Source organism: Myxine glutinosa, chromosome 9 (assembly GCF_964187855.1).
Source record: "Myxine glutinosa chromosome 9, kmMyxGlut1.1, whole genome shotgun sequence".
NCBI classification, from domain to species: Eukaryota; Metazoa; Chordata; class Myxini; order Myxiniformes; family Myxinidae; genus Myxine; species Myxine glutinosa.
This window is the reverse complement of record NC_136269.1, coordinates 87,070,457-87,093,967: the sequence shown is the minus strand read 5'-3', so window position 1 is coordinate 87,093,967 and position 23,511 is coordinate 87,070,457. Positions and strand designations below refer to the sequence as shown.

General features: G+C 43.1%; 1 protein-coding gene across 2 annotated transcripts in view; it reads left to right on the top strand.

Moving 5' to 3' along the window:
• The window catches only part of LOC137435246 (tyrosine-protein phosphatase non-receptor type 1), a 56,378-nt gene that overhangs the window by 27,163 nt on the left and 5,704 nt on the right, over positions 1–23,511 (top strand). For both annotated transcript variants that reach the window (XM_068128859.2, XM_068128860.2), the window contains exons 4-8: positions 18,228–18,326; positions 18,665–18,799; positions 18,933–19,142; positions 19,243–19,395; positions 19,641–19,831. In XM_068128859.2, the coding sequence (XP_067984960.1) occupies positions 18,228–18,326; positions 18,665–18,799; positions 18,933–19,142; positions 19,243–19,395; positions 19,641–19,831 (788 nt within the window). The remainder of the gene's footprint in view (positions 1–18,227; positions 18,327–18,664; positions 18,800–18,932; positions 19,143–19,242; positions 19,396–19,640; positions 19,832–23,511) is intronic.

Sequence of the window (23,511 nt, the reverse complement as noted above, 5' to 3'; positions counted from 1 at the left end):
GGTGGGAAGATATATAGATAAATGACTGTACCCGAGTTGCTGTTTTGTCATGGTTTAAACTAGAGTCCCTGTATAAAGAGAGTTGCGCCATGCGCTGACCCGAGATTTCTGGTCACGTGATTTCGTGGCGCCATTTTGTGTCTAACTTCACCGTGCGTGAACGTCAGCTTGGTACGGGAATGTTGTTTATTGCCAAACAAAATGACTGGTTGTTCTGCTTTTGGTTGTTCAAACCAATCTGGGAAATATAAGATGTATAGATTTCCAAGTGATAAAGTCAGAAGACAAATTTGGGAAACGAAAGTCAGACGAAAGAGCTGGAAAGCGATCGACTCCTCGAGACTCTGCCAGGTAGGCCCACGCCGCTTGATGATCGATGTTCAAAAGCAATTCTATCTGCTCGGTTTTTGTTTGGTTGTCTGTCCGTTGAAAACCCTTTTAAAGGGAAGTGATTTGTGTTTGTTTATAATCTTCAAGGAGCTGACCAAAAATGCATTTCCGTGGGAAGAACCCTGCTCAATTTTTTTCGGGTAGTCCTAGCGGACCGCATATTGTCATTGATTGATGAAATGTCCCGGTACAGTGACATTGCCTGGTCTGCGGTTGGGTAGTCTGCGGGCAATGTCACTGTACTTTTTCAGAGGGAATTAATTTTGATTTTATAGGGGTGGGAAACCCATGGTCCGTTTTGTTTTCAGTTGTCTGTCCGTCCATTCAAAACTTATTCCGAGGCAAGTTATTTTTTTGGTTTAAAATCTTTAGCCTAATCGGCAATCATAAAAGCAATTTTAGGGGGGGACCTGCTCAATTTTTTTGCGGGTTGTGCAGCCATCCATACGTCCAAAATTTGACGAGTTATTGTTTGCTTTGTACAGTGCTCATGCGTCTTGTGGCATATTTGCTCAAATATTTCCCACCCCGGGATTTATGGCCAAATTGTAGTGATGGAAGATTTTGCACATTGGACAATCCCTATATATTGAACCTGGTGACAGCTATCGTTCCCAAAACATACAATATGAGAGTAGTGAACAGAGTAGTGATGAGTCTCACTTGTGAGGAGTGAACGGAGTAGTGATGAGTTTCACTTGTGAGGAGTGAACGTAGTGGGATGAAGTGTTGGTCTGGTCAGAGTGTTGTATTACGGGCAGAGTTTTCTTACGGTCTGAATGTATGAATCATGTTCTGTACTGAATGTATGAACCAAGTTTTGTACTGAATGTTTACTGTATTGGCCTCATCGTGTTCCTGGTGAAATTAAACAAGTTATGGTGAATACGACGTCTTATCTGTGCTTTTCCATATCTGTTCGACTAGACGAACCGTGCACACTGCAGGTATTTTTAAAAGTTTTTTCTCTGTTTAATTACGGCTTGGCGCAGTCGAAAATTAAGTGTTAATTAAGTCGCCAGCTATGAAACATATTAATCGATCAGGCAATATCCATCAGAGTTCTGGGCAAGGGTGTAGTAATAAATGAACGTTTCAATCTTACTAGATGCCGATGACGTTTTCCTTATGTCAGAGACAGAAGCTGACTTGCAGCTTGTTAAATCATTACAATGGAAATTGAATATAAATGTCGATAAAACTAAAGTTGTACACTATAGAAATATGGCAATACCACGTACAGAATTTGTTTTAAGTGTGTTAGACTATATGTCGGCTGGAAGTCCTACACCGGAATTGCTCTCGGCACCCTTTAAAAAATATTGGATATGCCCACACTCCTTTCTAAAAGTTATTAAAATTCAGAGAACGACAGCATTGGTTTGTCTTACTTATAATGTTAGCTCTTATATGCAGTGTTGGCTTGTAATATGCATTGCCATACCACTTTTAATATCACCACACAGCTCTTTTTCACGGCAATAGCTGAGTTTTTGACAAAACAAATATCACCTGTATGTAATAATAAGACTAAATATGTGTAGTAAAATTTTTTTTAGCAGGTTTAGAATATATCACCCCATATCGCGAATGTACATGTATATCTAATCCGACACACTTAGACACAAAATGGCGTCCAAATGTGAGTTGACACAACTCTCTATATACAGGGACTCTAGTTTAAACCAATCATAATTCAAACAATTATTTTGCACAAATGTATTTGTAATATACGTGATATCACATTTTATAAACAATTGAAGTTGGAAAAAAAAATCCCCAAAAAAAAAAAAAAAATTGGAAAAAATTTCAAAGAAAAATACCCTTAGGACATACCGTCGGGAGAGATATGTGCATACCAGAAGTTTGGTACGATTTCACAAAAGTTTGAGAAAGTAGTTCAGTGACGACACAAGACAACACAACACAGGACAGATGCTGCACAGATATATATATAGACTGTACATGAGTTGCTGTTTTGTCATCGTTTACACTTCACACCAATCATAATACAAACAATTATTTTGCACAAATGTATTTGTAATATACGTGATATTACATTTTATAAACAATTGAAGTTGAAGACTTAAGTAAAAAAAAAACAAAAAAAAAAACGTAAAAAACTTCCCCCCCAAAAAAAATTGGTAATTTTTTCAAAAAAAATGTAATATACGTGATATTACATTTTATAAACAATTGAAGTTGAAGACGAGTTGAAAATGTTTTTTTCCAAAAATAATCAAAAAAAAAATTTGGGGGAATATTTTCGAAAAACAATACCCTAAGGACATACCGACGGGAGAGATAGGTGCATACCAGAAGTTTCGTAGGATTTCATAAAAATTTGAGGGAGTAGTTCAGAGACGAGACAAGACAACACAGACACTGCATATATATATATATATATATATATATATATATATATATATATATATATATATATATATATATATATATATATATATACAGTATATATACACAAAGAATTAAGTTAAGCACCCCTACACAACGAATTAAGGTAAGCACCCCCTAATATATATTCTTTGTGTATATGTATACATTGGCATATATTCTAAGGTATGTGAGATCAAATAATGATTGGTATGACATTAGCAATTATCCATTGATGAAATTGAGTGATCAAAGTGAAAAAAAGTGATTGGTTGAGTCAGTGATCCGATCACGTGGGTCCTACACACGTTATTGACGCAAAGATCGCTAGAGGTCTTCTCAGAACAATGACTGTACGTTAGAAAACATAAACGTCATCCACACTGTCCGTGATGGACCTATAGCTCCATACTTAAATTGAGGTGAGAATATGCCTAAAATTCCCAAAAAATTTCACCTTAAATTATTCAGAATAAAATATTGAAAACGGCATGATTGTTATGTTTTTATGTGACCATAATATCACTTCTCCAGAAAATATAGCAATATCATGGGTATATTACACTGTTTTGACGACAACAAACTTGTAATGTGCGAGGTTGTAAAAAAACGGGGGGGGGTGCTTAACTTAATTCTTTGTGTATATATATATATATACAGTATATATATATATATATATATATATACAGTATATATATATATATACAGTATATATATATATATATACAGTATATATATATGTGTATATATATATATATATATATATATATATATATATATATATATATATATATATATATATATATACACGTCACGCTACCAGATTCTTGTACCAGATGCTCAAATTATGGATTTCGAGTTATACCTGCAGCATTAAAGTACCAACCCTGTACCTTCATAAAATAGCAGGGTTGGTCAAATTGGGCAATTACAAATTCATTAAAATAAAAATTTAAATATTCATGTGTTCCCCAAATTGTCGTTTTTCAACTTTTCATGCCAGGAAATCTAGAAAATTTCGCAAAAAATACCAACCAGTAATTTACAATCAGAATCAATTTCTAGGGTTTAAAGGTTTTTTTCAAGCATGATGTTGGACAAGTAAAGTAAATAAAAGTACCATAAGAGTTATTGGCCGAGTGCCAATTATTTTTTTAGCACCTTGCCAATATTGTGTATTTTTCACTTTTTCTCCGAGCAAATAAGTTGTGAACAGCACTGATTTTAATTGGAATTTATGGGAAACAAACACGCACATGTTTCTTCTAATACTAAAAAAAAAAAAAAAACACCGTTTAGAGGCCATTTTTCCCCGCAAAGCGGGGGTTGGCCTTTTCGGGGACCGTGGTAGTTGTTGTTTTTTGGTCCCCTTTTTGAAGCAATGTTTTACGGCCGGATGCCCTTCCTGACGCCAACCATTTTTGCCGCCTTCAACGACAAACGGGGAATTACCAGTGAACTGGTACTCAATTAGCCGACCTCGGAAGGATGACAGGCTGAGTCAACCCCCCTGGCATTAATTCGGCGATCGACCGGGATTCAAACCCAGGATCCTAGGATCCTAAGCCGGCACCCTAGCCGCTAGCCCAACACCAGGGATTATTTCTTCTAATACTGCTGTATTTATTATGTACAGCATAATCTGCATTAAATCTTCAAGCATAATCTGCATTGCAACTGTACACAAATACTGTAAATCATCGCCCGCCATCTGTACGCTAGCCCAAGCTGTCATGCCAAAATATCAAGACAAAATGACAAGTAGGCCTACATGGATAGAATTTTCACACACATGTTTGGTGAAGCCCCATTTACAAGACGTATGTACAAGACTAGTCAACCGTTGACTACCTGATGGTGCGTAGGCGAGATAGGGGGCACCTTTCACGGTGCTCGATTCAGTATACAAAAAAAACCACAAAAAAAAACCTCCGGGACACAAAGGTGATCCCAGGGGAGGAGGCTGTTTCACAGCACCACTTGGTTGTCTGCGACATAAGGGTGAAAGGTGCGAGGAGAGCTCGGCGGGTGAAGTACCAACCGAGAATGAAGGTGTGGAGGTTGAAAGAGGTGACAGTAAGGGAGGCATTAAAAGAGAGGCTGAGTAGGGTCGAGGATGATGTGGTTGAGCTTGAAAGTGGTTGGATGTCAATGAAAGCTAGTCTGTTGGGAGCTGTTGGTGAGGTATGTGGATGGACAAAAGGACCACCGAGGCACTCGGAAACATGGTGGTGGGATGATGAAGTTGGAAAGAGGATTGACGAGAAGAGGAAGAAGTTCAAGGAGTGGCAGAAGGTGAAGGGTACGGGAGCAGAAACAGCAGAGCATGAAAGTTATAAGGCAGCCAGGAAGGCTGCAAAGAAAGAGGTAGCAAAGGCGCAGGAGGCATGTAGGAAAATGTTCGGAGAACGCTTGGATTTGGAAGAGGGTCAGAGAGCAGTATTCCGGATTGCAAAGCAGATAGCGAAAGAGAGGTGTGATGTGATGGGGGTGAGTGGCTTGAAGGATGAAGTGGGACAAATCGTTGTCGACCCAGATGGAATTAAAGGAAGATGGAAATGCTGTTGAATACAACAACAACAACATGCATTTTAAAGGCCATTTTCCCTGCTAGAGCGGGGGTTAGCCTTGCGGTCCCCATGACAATCTTCTCCATTTTGCCCTATTTTCTGCATCTCTCCTTGTTAACCCCCTTGCCCGCATTTCCTCTTCCACCATCTTTAGCCAAGTCTTTCTCGGTCTTCCCCGTCCTCTGCTTCCTTCTACATTCATTTCCATCACTCTTCTCAACCAGTCACTTTCATCCTTCCTCAACACATGACCAAACCATCTCAACCTGTTCCTCTTCACAGCATCAATCACAGGCTCTATTCCCATAATCTTTCGCAATTCATCATTTGTCTTCCTCTCTCTCAACGATATTCCGCACATCCGTCGAACCATTCGCATTTCCACCCTTTCCAACCTTCGTTGCTGCTCTACATTCATTACCCATGTCTCGCTCCCATAAATCATAACACTTCTTACACATGCAGCATACACCTTTCCCTTCAGCTTCAACGACACTCCCCTCATCATCAACACGCCACTCAGTTCCCGAAACTTCTTCCATGCACATCTCACTCGAGCAACCGTTGCCGAGTCTGATCCACCTTCTCCATTCAGCATGTCTCTGAGGTAGCAAAATGTTTTCACACCTTCCAGCTTCACGCCGTCTCCAAGATCCAACTCAACATTTCCTCCATCTGCAGCTCCCTGTGTGCACACCTTACATTTGAATGTAGCTGCCACACTGGTTAATGACCCTCTCAGACCACTACATTTTTGATGAACCCACTCAGCGCACATTGTACATTGAATGGAGTTCACTCCGACACCCTTCCTACACACAGCACAGGGCCACTTCCCAGTTCTTTCCACCTCACCACATGCTTTACCACTTGCCATCACCTTCGTCTTTCCGATATTCACCTTCAGACCTTTTGTCTCCATACATTCCTTCCACGTGTTCATCTTTTCCTTCAGTCCATCCATACTTTCCGCAATCAACACCAGATCATCTGCATACAACAACTCCCACGGTAAACCCTCCTTTACGTTCTGAGCCAGCACCTCCATCACAGCTACAAATAGTAGTTGACTTGGTACCGACCCCTGATGCACTCCCACCTTCACCTCAAACTCACCACAAACGCCATCACTACTCTGATCAACCATTCCTCCACTCCTAACTTCCTCAATGCCCATGTCAATACTTTGCGTGGTACCCTATCGAATGCTTTCTCCAGATCAACAAACCCAAGAAACAACTTCTTCCTCTTCTCCATGTACTTCTCCTGCAACTGCCTCACAATGAAAAGCACGTCTGTCGTTCCTCTTCCTGGCATGAATCCAAACTGCATTTCATCGATCTTCACTTTCTTCCTTATCCTCCTCTCCAACACCCTTTCCAATACCTTCATTCCATGCTCCAATAACTTTATCGCTCGGTACGAGCCACACTCCAGAGAGTCACCTTTCCCCTTGTATAGAGGGACGAGGGTACTCAGTTCCCAATTCACTGCAATGCGGCCTTCTTTCACCACCAGATTACAGATCTCTGTCATTCTCTTCACACCCCAACTTCCTGCTGCCTTCAACATATCTCACACAACTCCCGTCGACCCTCCCGCTTTTCTACCCTTCATTACTTTTATCGCTTCCTCAACTTCCTTCTCAGTTATCTTCTCTGCCGGTCCTAAAACTGGGTTACTCTCTATGTTGCCATCCCATTCATTCTCTGTATTCAACAGCATTTCCATATATCTTTTCCATCTTCCTTTAATTCCATCTGGGTCGACAACGATTTGTCCCACTTCATCCTTCAAGCAACTCACCCCCATCACATCACACCTCTCTTTCGCTATCTGCTTTGCAATCCTGAATACTGCTTTCTGACTCTCTTCCGAATCCAAGCGTTCTCCGAACATTTTCCTACATGCCTCCTGCGCCTTTGCTACCTCTTTCTTTGCAGCCTTCCTGGCTGCCTTATAACTTTCATGCTCTGCTGTTTCTGCTCCCGTACCCTTCACCTTCTGCCACTCCTTGAACTTCTTCCTCTTCTCGTCAATCCTCTTTCCAACTTCATCATCCCACCACCATGTTTCCGAGTGCCTCGGTGGTCCTTTTGTCCATCCACATACCTCACCAACGGCTCCCAACAGACTATCTTTCATCGACATCCAACCACTTTCAAGCTCAACCACATCATCCTCGACCCTACTCAGCCTCTCTTTTAATGCCTCCCTTACTGTCACCTCTTTCAACCTCCCCACCTTCATTCTCGGTTGGTACTTCACCCGCCGAGCTCTCCTCGCACCTTTCACCCTTACGTCGCAGACAACCAAGTGGTGCTGTGAAACGGCCTCCTCCCCCGGGATCACCTTTGTGTCCCGGAGGTGCCCCCTATCTCGCCTACGCACCATCAGGTAGTCAACGGTTGTCGTCGACCCACCTGACGTGTATGTAACAAGCTTATTATCCTCTTTCTGGAACTGAGTATGACAAATCAACAAATCAGCTCCATCAGCAAACTCCAAAATCCTTTCACCTTCTTCATTTCTCACACCATATCCGTAACCCCAATGAACTCCGTCAAAACCATCCATACTCCTTCCCACATGTCCATTTAGGTCTCCTCCTACCACAACAACTTCCTCATCTTTCACGTTTTCCATCAGCTTCTCTATCGCACACCAGAACTTGTCCTTTTATTCATCGCTTCGACCAACCTGCGGAGCATATCCCGAGATGATGTTCACCAAGAGCTTTCCAATCATCATTTTCACCATCATCAACCTATCACTCACTCTCGTCACACTCACCACACTGTCTACAAACTCCTCAGAAAACAGGACACCAACACCATTCACACCCTCCAGGCACCCTTGCCACACAAACTTATTTCTGCCCCTGCCTACCCTTCACCATTCTCACACCACTTCCCTGCCATCTGGTCCCTTGCACACAACATATGTCCACTCTTCTTCTGACCAATACTTCCACCACTTCTCCTGATCTCCCTGTCATTGTCCCTACATTCCATGTCCCAAACCTCAGAAACCGATCTCCACTTCAGGCTGTTGAATACAGAGAATGAATGGGATGGCAACATAGAGAGTAACCCAGTTTTAGGACCGGCAGAGAAGATAACTGAGAAGGAAGTTGAGGAAGCGATAAAAGCAATGAAGAGTAGAAAAGCGGGAGGGCTGACGGGAGTTGTGGGAGATATGTTGAAGGCAGCAGGAAGTTGGGGTGTGAAGAGAATGACAGAGATCTGTAATCTGGTGGTGAAAGAAGGCCGCATTCCAGTGGATTGGGAACTGAGTACCCTCGTCCCTCTATACAAGGGGAAAGGTGACTCTCTGGAGTGTGGCTCGTACTGAGCGATAAAGTTATTGGAGCATGGAATGAAGGTATTGGAAAGGGTGTTGGAGAGGAGGATAAGGAAGAAAGTGAAGATCGACGAAATGCAGTTTGGATTTATGCCAGGAAGAGGAACGACAGACGCGCTTTTCATTGTGAGGCAGTTGCAGGAGAAGTACTTGGAGAAGAGGAAGAAGTTGTTTCTTGGGTTTGTTGATCTGGAGAAAGTATTCGATAGGGTTCCACGCAAAGTATTGACATGGGCATTGAGGAAGTTAGGAGTGGAGGAATGGTTGATCAGAGTAGTGATGGCAATGTACAAAAGAGCGCGCACAGCTGTAAGGACGAAGGGCGGGAACAGTGGTGAGTTTGAGGTGAAGGTGGGAGTGCATCAGGGGTCGGTACTAAGTCCACGACTATTTGTAGCTGTGATGGAGGTGCTGGCTCAGAACGTAAAGGAGGGTTTACCGTGGGAGTTGTTGTATGCAGATGATCTGGTGTTGATTGCGGAAAGTATGGATGGACTGAAGGAAAAGATGAACAAGTGGAAGGAATGTATGGAGACAAAAGGTCTGAAGGTGAATATCGGAAAGACGAAGGTGATGGCAAGTGGTAAAGAATGGTGAGGTGGAAAGAACTGGGAAGTGGCCCTGTGCTGTGTGTAGGAAGGGTGTCGGAGTGAACTCCATTCAATGAACAATGTGCGCTGAGTGGGTTCATCAAAAATGTAGTGGTCTGAGAGGGTCATTAACCAGTGTGGCAGCTTTTTTTTTCCTTCTTTTTTTTGTATACTGAATCGAGGCTCGTGAAAGAGCTAACATTTACTTCACAAACAAATCAACCAGACAAACAAAACACACAAAAAGAGGGAGCGGAAAACAAGATGGGGAGAGAAGGGGAAGCACACAAACACAACATTTGAGAGCAGGGAGATGTGTGGAAGGGAGAGGGCTTGGGGGGAGGAGGCGTGGGAAGGGGGGGGGGGGTGTGGAGGGAGAAGTATAAAACACAAGGACACCAAGGACTTCCAGGACAGAAGTTGGTATTTCAAAAAAGTGGAATTGGGGTGAAATTAGCGGGGGTAGAAAAGATCAAGGTTTTGGATGGGGGAAGATAAGAGATGGTGGTGAACAGCAGTTTTAAAGACCTGGAGGGTGGAGTGGGATTGAAGAGAGTAAGGGAGTTTGTTCCAGAGGCGGGAGAAGAGAGGAATGAAGGAGTGAAGGTGAGCAGAGAGTCTTGATTTTGGCAGTTTGACCATAAGAGGGTTGCAGGCAGATCTTGTGCGACCTGTAGGAATATTTGCGGGACAGAGCCCAGAGAGAGCTGGGAGGGCAAGGCCAGAGAGGAGTCGGTAGAAGATGGAAAGACCACCAACCTGCCTGCGGTGAGTGAGTGAGAGGCCCTTGGAGTTAGCTTCATCGCGGGAGATTCCAATGATTCTGAATGCTTTGGTTTCAACAGCGTGAAGACGAGCTAGGTGTGAGACAGGAGCACCAGCCCAGAGGGGAGAGCAGTATTCCATTGTTTCCAGCAGTATTCCAGCAGTATTCCCATAGAGCTACATTCAAATGTAAGGTGTGCACAGAGGGAGCTGCAGATTGAGGAAATGTTGAGTTGGATCTTGGAGACGGCGTGAAGCTGGAAGGTGTGAAAACATTTTGCTACCTCGGAGACATGCTGAATGGAGAAGGTGGATCAGACTCTGCAACGGTTGCTAGAGTGAGATGTGCATGGAAGAAGTTTCGGGAACTGAGTGGCATGCTGATGATGAGGGGAGTGTCGTTGAAGCTGAAGGGAAAGGTGTATGCTGCATGTGTGAGAAGTGTTATGATTTATGGGAGCGAGACATGGGTAATGAACGTAGAGCAGCAACGAAGGTTGGAAAGGGTGGAAATGTGAATGGTTCGACGGATGTGCGGAGTATCGTTGAGAGAATGAATGAATGAATGAATGATCGTTTTAAGGCCATTTTCCCCGCTAGAGCGGGGGTTAGCCTTGCAGGCCCCATGACAATCATGGTTCCCTGTTTGAGGCAATGTTTTTATGGCCGGATGCCCTTCCTGACGTCAACCCTTGGTCGCCTCTTACGATGCGCAGGGATACGGTGTACCTATTCTGAATTGGGGTACACACCGTGATCATTCATCCCAGCAAGCTGGTACTCAATTTGCCGACCTCGGAAGGATGACAGGCTGAGGCAACCTCCCTGGCGTTAATTCAGTGATCGACCGGGATTCGAACCCAGAATCCTAGGATCCCAAGCCGGCACCCTAACCGCTAAGCCTACACCAGAATAATAAGATAATAAAATAATAACAACAATAATAAGAGGGAGCGGAAGACAAGATGGGGAGAGAAGGGGAAGCACACAAACACAACATTGGAGAGCAGGGACATCGGGAGATCTGTGAGAGGGAGAGGGCTTGGGGGAGGAGGTGTGGGAAGGGGTGGGAGAAGTATAAAACACAAGGAAACCAAGGACTTCCAGGACAGAAGTTGGTATTTCAAAAAAGTGGATTTGGGGTGAAATTAGCGGGGGCAGAAAAGATCAAGGTTTTGGATGGGGGAAGATATGAGATCTTATTATTCTTATCTTATTATTCTTGTTGAGAGAGAGGAAGACAAATGATGAATTGCGAAAGATGATGGGAATAGAGCTTGTGATGGATGCTGTGAAGAGGAAGAGGTTGAGATGGTTTGGTCATGTGTTGAGGAATGATGAAAGTGACTGGTTGAGAAGAGTGATGGAAATTAATGTAGAAGGAGGTAGAGGATGGGGAAGACCGAGAAAGACTTGGCTAAAGATGGTGGAAGAAGAAATGCGGGCACGGGGGTTAACAAGGAGAGATGCAGAAAATAGGGCAAAATGGAGAAGATTGTCATGGGGACCGCAAGGCTAACCCCCGCTCTTGTCGGGAAAATGGCCTTTAAAATGCATGTTGTTGTTGTTGTTGTATGTACACTGGGCTTGATTTATCCATGAAGGACAAGAAATGCATGTGGCATCAAACTACTTACACTTGAAAACCCCACGGGATATTAAGTTGGCAGCCAGAAGTGTGATTCAAAGGTCAAGTCATTATCTTGTGAGCCTAATTCACAAAGTACATACAAGTACAGCATTGTTCAGTAAACGATATTCTTTGTCCAGTATATGAATAAAATATCATGCACACTGGATGCACAGCACTGGGCAGCATGTACAGGTATTATCAATTGCACAAACTATGATGACTGTCTCAATCATTATCATGATTAATGTAGAATATGATTGAGATGAATGTAGAATATGATAATGATGTAGAATATGTAGATATGATGATAATAAGACCTGTACATGCTGCTCAGTGCTGTGCATCCAGTGTGCATGATATTTTATTCATATACTGGACAAAGAATATCGTTTACTGAACAATGCTGTACTTGTATGTACTTTGTGAATTAGGCTCACAAGATAATGACTCAATGATAATTATCAGTCACGTATCAGTATTATTCATTATCAGTATCATTAATCATTTTCTAAACAAACACGTGTAGCGACGATCGCGCCACCAGGCGACTGTTGCCGCGGAATCGCGGAAAATGACCGTCGAGTCCGAAGCAAAATTCAGGCTTCAACGGTCATAACAGGTAATGCCACCGTCATAGAATGAAAGATCGTATATTTTTCCGTCGATGGGTGAAATATAAGACGAAACTGTGTCCAATAAAGGTATATTTACGGAAGTTTATTGCTGATAAACGATCATTCCGGAAGCGAAAACGGTGAAACACGCGGCGCCGCCTTTCAACGGCGTTTATACCCAGTAGATGATGAGCGCATCTGGTACAAGAATCTGGTAGCGTGACATATATATATATATATATATATATATATATATATATATATATATATATATATATATATATATATATACAGTGGAACCTTGACTTACGAGTGCCCCAACTTACGAGTTTTTCGAGATACGAGCCGTCGCTCGGGCGGTTTATTGCTTTGAGATGCGAGCCGAGTTATGAGCTTTCGCCACCCGGTCACGTGGTTATCTTGCCGTGCAAGTACAGTATCTCTGTCGTATAGCGCTGCATTTTTGTTTTCGCATGTTGGTTATTTTGAGTTTACGCCGCCAGGTGGGTTCTGGTCACGTGGTTATCTTGCCGTGCAAGTACAGTATCTCTGTCGTATAGCGCTGCATTTTTGTTTTCGCATGTTGGTTATTTTGAGTTTACGCCGCCAGGTGGGTTCTGGTCACGTGGTTATCTTGCCGTGCAAGTACAGTATCTCTGTCGTATAGCGCTGCATTTTTGTTTTCGCATGTTGGTTATTTTGAGTTTACTCCGCCAGGTGGGTTCTGGTCACGTGGTTATCTTGCCGTGCAAGTACAGTATCTCTGCCGTCAACTTGTTCAGAGTGCCGGCGATAGCTCGCCTTCTCTTTGTGGAAAACACGGTACTGAGAAGAAGAAGAGGATGATGTGCTTGGATATAAAACACGCAATCGTCGAAAAACATGAGCGAGGTGTCGAGGAGGACGTATATAACGGCAGAGGAGAAGAGCATGCCAGGCCACAACTTGTGGATATAAAACACGCAATCGTCGTGTTTTATATAAAACTTGTGCTTGGATATAAAACACGCAATCGTCGAAAAACATGAGCGAGGTGCCGAGGAGGACGTATATAACGGCAGAGGAGAAGAGCATGCCAGGCCACAACTTGTTCAGAGTGCCGGCGATAGCTCGCCTTCTCTTTGTGGAAAACACGGTGAGATCCTTAACATCCAACAACTAATGGGACGCAAACGGGGCGCCCAGTTTAGCGGTACACACATTGATGAATCACCCTGCCTGTGATTCACCCATGACAGGTTATAGCTGGGTCGGGATTCAAACCCAGGCTGGACAGTTTAGACTTTAGAGTCAAGTGTGCGTACCTCCAGTCCAGGCCATCCTGCCAACTTGTATGCTGCATACAGGTGAAATATAAAGCGCGAGATATTTTTATATATACTGTATATTTAAAAAAAAAATGGTGTGGTTTTTGGCGGGCTGGAACGGATTAATAGCATTTCAATGCATTTTAATGGGGAAATTTGATTTGAGAAACGAGCAATTTGAGTTACGAGCTCGGTCACAGAACGAATTAAACTCGTAAGTCAAGGTTCCACTGTATATATATATATATATATATATATATATATATATATATACACTGTATATACTGTATATACTGTATATACAGTCAGGACCCTGGTGTTGGGCTAGCGGCTAGGGTGCCGGCTTAGGATTCCAAGGATCCTGGGTTCGAATCCCGGTCGATCGCTGAATTAACGCCAGGGGGGTTGACTCAGCCTGTCATCCTTCCGAGGTCGGCTAATTGAGTACCAGTTCACTGGTAATTCCCTGCTTGTCGTTGAAGGCGGCAAAAAGGGTTGGCGTCAGGAAGGGCATCCGGCCGTAAAACATTGCTTCAAAAAGGGGACCGAAAAACAACAACAACCACGGTTCCCGAAAAAGGCCAACCCCCGCTTTGCGGGGAAAAATGGCCTCTAAAGGTGGTATATATACTGTATATACACTATACAGTCACGTGAAAAAGTATGTACACCCCATGTAAAGTTTTGACTTTTTCAACAAATTTCAACATACAGCTATTTGATCTTCATTTCAACAATATTGATAGATAAAGGTGATATAATATAACAAATATCATGAAACATTTACATTTTGGAGTCCATTGTATAATTTAAATAAACATAAATGCAAATTCCGCATGTGGAAAAAGTAAGTACACCCTTGGCTCTAATAGGTGGTATTTCCCCCTTTGGCAGAAACAACCTCAAGTAGGCATTCCTTATAACTGTCGACCAGTCTCTGACATCGACTGGGAGAAATTTTTGTCCACTCCTCCATGCAGAATTCTTTCAGCTGTGCGATGTTTGAGGGGTTTCTTGCATGCACAGCTCGTTTCAAATCCCCCCACAACATCTCGATGGGATTTAGATCCGGGCTTTGACCTGGCCATTCCAGAACCCTCCATTTCTTTCTTTTCAGCCATTCCTTGGTGGATTTACTGGTATGTTTAGGGTCATTGTCATGTTGCAAGGTCCACCTTCGGTTGAGCTTCAACTTTCCGGCAGATGGCCTCACATTATCCTCAAGCACCGTCTGGTACAATGAAGAATTCATAGTGGATTCTATGATGGTGAGCTGCCCAGGCCCTGATGCAGCAAAGATGCCCCAAACCATAATATTTCCACCACCATGCTTTACTACAGTTGGTATCAGGTTCTTGTGGTCAAATGCTGTCTTTGGTTTTCGCCAAACATGTCTTCTGGTACTGTGGCCAAATAGCTCTACCTTTGACTCATCTGTCCAGAGCACATTGTTCCAGAAGTGCTGGTCTTTGCCTCGGTGTTCATTGGCAAACTTTAGTCTTGCCCTGATGTTCTTTCTGGACAGCGAAGGTTTCCTCCTGGCACACCTCCCATGTAGATCAAATTTGTGCAGCCTCTTTCTCATGGTAGACTCATGCACTTTGACATCAACAGTGGCAATAGCTACCTGTAGGTCCCGTGATGATATTCTGGGGTTCTTAGAGACTTCTTTCAGCATCTTGTGGTCTGCTCTCAGGCTGAACTTGCTGGGGTGGCCTGGCCTGAACAAGTTGGCAGTGGTTTGGAATCTTCTCCACTTGTAGATGATCTTCCGGACAGTCGAATGATTGATTTCAAATTGTTTGGAGATCTTTTTAAATCCCTTCCCAGACTCGTAGGCATCTATAACCTTCTTTCTGAAGGCCTCAGAGAGCTCTTTTAATCTAGGCATGGTGACGCCACACACTTCAACAACAAAGAACAAACCAAACGAAATGTCAGAGGTTTAAATCAGACAGGTTCCTCCAAGATCCTCTCCAACGATGTTCTAATCATTTGCACCTGAGCTGGTGCACCTCATTCTAATTTTAGGTATTTGAAGTAGTGATAAATGTAGGGGTGTACTTCTTTTTCCACTTGCGAAATTTGCATTTATGTTTATTTAAATTATACAATGGACTACAAAATGTAAATGTTTCATGATATTTGTTATATTATATCACCTTTATCTATCAGTATTGTTTAAATGAAGATCAAATAGCTGTATGTTGAAATTTGTTGAAAAAGTCAAAACTTTACATGGGGTGTACTTACTATTTCACGTGACTGTGTATATATAGACATATATATACAGGGTCCGGCTGGGAGGTGTGACGATTTTCAGAAAACTCGTACACAGTTATTTTTAGTCGAATTTCAATTTTTATTTTTTTTAAAGACTACATATATAATGCCATTTAATACACTGTAACAAAGACATTTTAAAAATGTAATTCATGTTTGAATTGGGTATAACAATGCAAGTGGGGGGTCTAGCGCATGCGTGATGGCTGTTGGTTACTCGTTGTTAGGCGCCATTTCAGTAGCCATGGAGCTGTGGATGATTGAACATCGCGTCTTTGTTGTTGAGACGTTTATTCAAACGGGTAGTTCGGTGCTGCTTACACAGCGCAGATTTCGTACTCACTTCAATGTTGGTCGACGTGGTGCCGTTCCGTCTCGAAACACAATATTGAAGTGGGTAAAAAACTTCAGGACAACTGGATCTGTGAGGCCGGGAGCAGCTCGGGGAGGTGATCGAACCGTTAGGACCCCGGAAAACATCGAAAGGGTTCGACAAGCTGTGGAGGCCAGCTCTCGTCGGTCAGCGGTTCGGCACGCTCGCGCTCTACGGATGTCAGACAGATCAGTTCGTCGAATTTTGCACTTGGACCTTCATTATCACACGTACAAAATCATGGTGGTTCAAGAACTGCAGCAGAATGATTTCGTACAGCGGTTTACGTTCGCAGAAAGAATGCTGGAACTGCTGAGGGATGCTGCTGTGCTGAGAAATGCTGGAACTTTTCCGCGTGTCTGCAAGAATGCTTGGACAAGAACGGCCGCCATTTAGATGATGTCATTTTTCAAACATGAATTACATTTTTAAAATGTCTTTGTTACAGTGTATTACATGGCATTATATATTATGTAGTCTTTAAAAAAAATAAAAATTGAAATTCGACTAAAAATAACTATGAGTTTTCTGAAAATCGTCACACCTCCCTGTATATATATGAATGAGGTTCACCAGGTACCAGGTGCTGCTGGACCTGCGAAAGTTTCGTATGGGTTTGATCCAAACCCCAGCTCAGCTGCGGTTCTCATTACTCGCCATAATCGAGGGCATGCATCTTTTGAGTACGGATTCCTGTGGCCAGGTAATCGGGTGCAACACTTGTTGTCATAAGTACTTGCTAGCTGTTTTGTTTTTGATGTCTGAAACGATGGCCAAGTTGAGTCTGTTTGGTTTATTCCCTGGCAAGACATGAAGGCATTCCCAATATTCTTACCCCGTGCAGTCTTGATAAACAAGGACATGGGCAGAATCTGCGAGCAGCAAATTTGATTGCTTGAGATCTTCCAGTAACGCCCTCATGGTTTAACTGCCATTGTTGATTACCGGTAGACGTTGAAGATTCCCCAGTGTCTTTCGATGAAGTCGGTCTGGGTTATCACCTCCACACTGGCCAAGTTACTACCCTGATTTACAAGGACCACAGCATCAGCAGTACGATTACATGCCCCAGAAATGGTTTAACCTCAGCCACGTGCAGCACATACTCAGAGCAGACCCCTCGATTAAAAAAACTTTGTATTATTTTACTTTCCTGCACTTTCTTGATAAAACTTATAAACCATATATATTTTTATAACAATACGATACAACAAGGAAAGGGATTGATATCAAAACTGATGGGTGTAAGTAGCAATAAAAAGCAGTCACAAGTGCATATATATTGAGACATTGACTGTGTGACAAAGATGAGATAATTAGACTTTGGTTCAGGTCTGAATCCAGATCCGACCTCTCATTGGGGTGCAAAACGTAAACTGTTCAGCCTGGCGGAGGTGTGTGCTCCACCGAGTGCCGTCCTAGTTACGTCTGCAGCAGTACATTCATTTCCATAGCTCCCGATTAAATAAATAAATAAATGACCCAAACAATTCTTGCCAGATCAAAATTTTAGCGAATAATGATGTCTTTGTAATGTACGAGTATTTATTCAAATTTTTAACGGACTTGTTCTACATAGACAGGACAAAGCAGAAAAGTTCAAAGTGGCAAATGAAGTAGCAGTCAAATAAACTCTCATGGAAGTTCATGAAGTCAAACTACCCATTGTCCTCCCACACTCTCATCTCGGGGAGCTCATTGGGCCAGATTGCTGATTGAGGAAACATTGAAGTACTGTACTTAAACCTCCGCAAAATGCAATGTCTCACCAGTCCGGGTGGAATAATCTAGAATACTGGAGATAATTGTGATCAATTCTTTCAAGGCTTTCGCATTCTACCTATTGTCATCTTATGTTTGCTCATGATGCTCCGTCTCCATTTTGCTCTGTGACATCAAGAACCATTCAGCCTAAACACTCCTTCATTGCATCCCGTCTCTCCCGCAGGGTCCTTTGCCACTCACCTGCAGCCACTTTTGGCAGATGGTTTGGGAACAGCAGTCACGGGCCGTGGTTATGCTGAACCGCGTGCTTGAAAAAGGCTTGGTGAGGCTTGCACATGGGGAGGCATCATTTCACATTAAAACGGGCAAAGCAATTGGGGGTGGTGAGGTGGGGTGTGAAGAACATCGTGCAGATTCAACTGATTGGTGTTTTTGTCGGCAGTACTGAATGTGGAAATTTCTATTTGAAATGAGGCATGGTTCTTCAGTTGGAGAAGATGGAGGGAAAGGACTCATGAGAGGAGTAGATGGGAGGAACAAGGGATGAGTTGATTGATCATACAGTGATGGGTTGATGGGCACTTTGGGAAGGTTGTCGTAAGTTCAGATTCTCTGTCCCATCTTCCCTGCTCATTTCATCTTCCTCCATTTTTCGTGTAGGTGAAGTGTGAACAGTATTGGCCTACAGTCGATGAGCCAGAGATGGTGTTCGACACCGGCTACCGACTCACGCTGGCATCATCCATACCGAAGGAGTACTTCACCATCACCCGTCTAATGCTGGAGTGCTTATCGGTATATCCTAAACACCACTTCCTTGTAGCAGCTGGTGGTGGCCCAGATAATAAATTGAAGTAATTGTGTTTGCCCAGGAATCCCTGTTTTGTGGTTCACCCTTTTAAGGAATTATCCCTTTTGTTGTCCTCAGACGTCAGAGAGACGGGAGGTTTTGCACTTCCACTACACGTCGTGGCCTGACTTCGGTGTGCCCGACTCACCAGCTGCATTCCTGGCATTCCTGATGCGTGTACGACGCTCAGGTGTACTCGATCCCTCGTTTGGTCCCATTGTTGTGCACTGCAGTGCGGGCATCGGGCGTTCGGGCACGTTCTGCCTCGTCGATTCCTGCCTTGCTCTGGTGAATTTTGCTTTTCTGCTGCAGTACCCGACTTTCCTTTGCGTAATAATTCTGTCGCTGCAGTGGCGTTAGTGACGAGGTTGCGTGCGATGATTCCTAGCATGCAGCCCGGGGCGAGCCAGACGTGTACCAGGTGCTGCTGGACCTGCGAAAGTTTCGTATGGGTTTGATCCAAACCCCGGCCCAGCTGCGGTTCTCATTCCTCGCCATAATCGAGGGCATGCATCTTTTGAGTACGGATTCCTGTGGTCAGGTAATCGGGTGCAACACTAGTTGTCATAAGCACGTGCTAGCTGTTTTTTTTTTTGTTTTTTTTTTGTCTGAAACGATGGCCAAGTTGAGCCTGTTTGGTTTATTCCCTGGCAAGTAAGAGCCGAATTTGATACAATCACTACATTTTTCCAGGTAAAGAACTGAGATACTCTGATAGTTAGCTGGAAACCAGGGCTGTTCATTAGTTATCGTGACTGACATTTTTGTGCACTTTCTTTCTACCAGGAGGAGGGCTATTTGGACGAAGAATATGAAAATGTGTCACGTGAGGAATGGCCATACTTTGCCCCTTTTCCTTCACCGCCTTCCACCCCTCCTCCCCCACCTCCACGGCCTCCGAAACGCTCGACAGAACGACCCAACGGAGGACCTGCAGCCGAGAAGCCAGTGGTCGTTGAAGATCCAACAAAAACTGAGTAAGCTGTTTTCATTGCAAACCTCATACCTCTCAAGTCCGTTCCATGAAAATCTATGTTGTATTGATCGAGTCAACTGTTTAATTGGCATTTCTTAAAATGTATGTTTGGACAATTTGACTTCCCTTACGAGGAACTTTGATGACGCAGGAGGGCACCATTAGGCCCATCAAAGCCTGGACTGTTATTACCAACTTATGATTGTTTTTTCTGTGCTCGATCCTTCATGCCGAGCAAGAGGTCGGGCAAGGAAACAGCACGTACCATTTTTAAAGTCTTTGGTATGACTCAGCCGGGATTCGAACCATGGACCTCCCATGGACCCCAGACTCAGAGCGGATCTCTTGATCCATATACAGTTACTTATTATATGAACGTCAATGTCAGGTGTGCTGGGATCTACGATCTGGGAGTAATAAAACTTGTACACCTTTCTCCTTTTATATGGAACGGGCATAGACACAAATCCATATTCCAGCGTTGTACAAGAAAAAAATGCTTTCTGCATGGAACCATACTGGAGGAATGATCAGTTTGTTGGCATCGCAATATTTATTGTATTCTAGCTGTTGCTGTTGAGGTTTAAGATGCTGATTCACACTTAAGAATGACATAGGGCTCTCTGAGTTGCAAATTCATTTAACTTCGCATCGTAATGGACTATGGGTGGGTTGTTTGATGGATAACATCCAATGCTCTGCTCAGTTTTTTTTTTTGTTTTTTTTTGTATACAAGATCGAGGCTCGTGAAAGAGCTAACATTAATCACACAAAAAGTCAAACCGACACATAAAACACAAAATAAGGGGAGCGGTGGACAAGATGGGGAGAGAGGGGGAAGGACACAAACACAACATTTGAGAGCAGGGACATCGAGAGAAATGTGGGAGGGAGAGAGCTTGGGGGGAGGTGGGAGAGGTATAAAACATATGGACACTGCAAGGACTTCCAGGAAAGTAGTTGGAATTTCAAAAAAGTGTCGAAGGAAGGAACTTAAGTGAACAAACTTCGATGGGGGAAGCCTCAGGCTACAAGGCCGCACACGCGGGGCAAACAAACGATTAATTTATGAAAGATTAACACCGAGAATCTTCCTCGGGACACACGATAGGTACACACACCGGAAGATAAATACAGTTTCGACAAAAATACAATTGTGAACAATTACTTAACTTCGAAAACGTGGAGAACGTGTACAGCTTCGAAAAATCGTGCCGTCGCCGGCAAGATCTCGCGAGATCTCCCAAGTTCTTGGTCTGCATTAGTCGCGTGCTGCTTTTCTTTATTTTTTTGCCGATTAGCAAATATTATTGGCACCTTCTAACTAACGATAAAAGAATTGAGAAGTTTTATAAAGGAATTGAGAAGAAGTGCCCACGACTTCTCTTGAAACTCTTTGCCAATGATATCCAAGGCCACCTCCACACATGGCTCACCGACTTCCTCTACCCTCATTACCAATGTGTGGCTCAACGGAGTCCCATCATCTCCTCTCCCTATCCAGGCTGGGGTGCCTCATGGCAGTCATGGACCCAGTCCTGTTCTTAATCTTCATAAGTTATCTCTCTGACTCTCTGGAAAATCCCCTTTATCTAATTGCTGATGACTCCACCCTGTGCCGTAGCATTTCTCAATCTGAGGATAGACAGGCAGCAGCCTCTTCCTTCTCTTGAGACATTGATAAAATCACAAGCTGGTCAATGGAGTACTGCTCCCCCCCTCTGGGTTGGTGCCCCTGCCTCACAACTTGCACAGCTTGGTACTGTGAAACGAAGGCCTCAAGATAATTGGAGTTTCTTGCAATTAACTAGAATCTATGGTCCTATGACTATGCCAGTGTGGACAGGTCGGTGGTCTCTGTCTTCTTCCACCTCCTTAATTGTCTTGCACCCTCTGTCCTCTCCGTGCTTTGTCATCCTGCACTACACGTTTTTTTCCCCCTCTTTTCCCAACTGTCGAACCACCTTCCACATTCTCTTCTACCTGATTCTTCCCTCCTGGTTTTCAAGACAGCTGTTCACCATCTCAGATCATCCCCCACCTGAGATGTTAACGATTAACGTTAACGATTTCAGCAAAGCAACGGAAGTGATGTCATGCAAATCCCACTCTGCATGTGCTGTTGCGCCTGCGTCAAAAAAGCTGCGTGACATGTGATGTATTGTGAGGCGTTTGGGATTTTATGAAATTCCGCTTGACACATTAATTATATATAAAAAGTCTTATTTTCATTTTCTTTTATTCACCCTTTGAACCCGAGTGGCCAGTCTACCGGTTGCTATTCAAACCTCCATAATACCCAAGCAGCCGGTTTTCTGGCAGCCACATGCTTTTTTTTTTTTTTTTTAAATAAACGTGATCGAGACCGTCTGTGATTTAAAATATAATTTATTTGTAATTCCAGAGCTAGAAAAACATTTATGCAGGCAGAAAACTGAAATTAAACAAATTTCAAATTTTCAGTGATTTTCTTTTCTCCAGGGAGCCCAGGGGGTGGGTGAGCCAAAAGTCCAAGAAGCTCATGGCTCAAAAGGTTATTAATTTTTATGTATATATTTTATATATATATATATATTTTATATATTAATTTTTATTATATATATATGTATTTTCTTATTGTTATTTATTTATTTATTTACTTATTTATTTATTTAATTTTTTAATTTATTTATCTAATTTCATATGGATTGGCGAAGATGCTGCCGCGGACCCGGTTCTTGAGCAGTGGATTAGGTGACGAGAACAAGCCGATTCAATTTTGGTTCAGGTCCGGATCCAAATCTGACCCATCAGTGGGAAACAAAACGTAAAGTGTTAAACCTGGCAGAGGTGTGCGCAACACTGAATGGAGTTCTAACTATTGCTTGTAAGATAATTATTATTACCTCCACCAGGCGGCACTATATGATACACGTTTACATGGAGAAAATTGTGGTCCTACCCTCACCCTGAATAGATACTACAATTTCTTTCTTTAACCTCCTAAAATCCCCCCGTGCACCTCCGTACCCCCCACACCCCACACCCTCCTCCCACTGAGTACAACCACTACTTTCAACTCATTCCCTTCACTGATTCAGGAGTGCATAGAAGTCAAACAGACTCTCTTCAATTCATTATGAATGCTGTAGTGAGATTCCTTAGCTGTGTGGTGTTGTTTCATAGATTGTCAATTTTTGCTTCTTCTTCTTCTTCTTCTGCATTTCATGATCATTAATTTGTTTCTTATGACCTTTTATGTATTCTTTATTTGCAGTTGGGTTATTTTTCTTTTATTATATTGGTACTGTTGGGAAATATTTACATGAGCCTGTATGTTATAAAAACAAAAACATAAGTCCTGATATGAAAATAAGTTATCTTGTCACCCTTTACTTGGGCTGGAAGGATAGCTCTGAGGTCATGTACTCTGCTTTGAGCCATCTTGGGTTTTATTATCGACCTGAACAACTATAACCGCTTGTCCTAGTGTTTGTTTCACAGGCAGGATGTTGGAGCAAACCGCATTGTCCATCCAATGGGACGTTAAGTCGGAGACGCGTCTGCTAGCGTTGATTACTGGTGGACGTTGAAGGTTCCCCAGTGTCTTTCGATGAAGAGTCAGCGAGTTAGCGCTGCCATGCTGGTCAAATTGCTCCCCTAACATACAAGGGCCACTGCGGCATTGCGTCAGTGCCCACC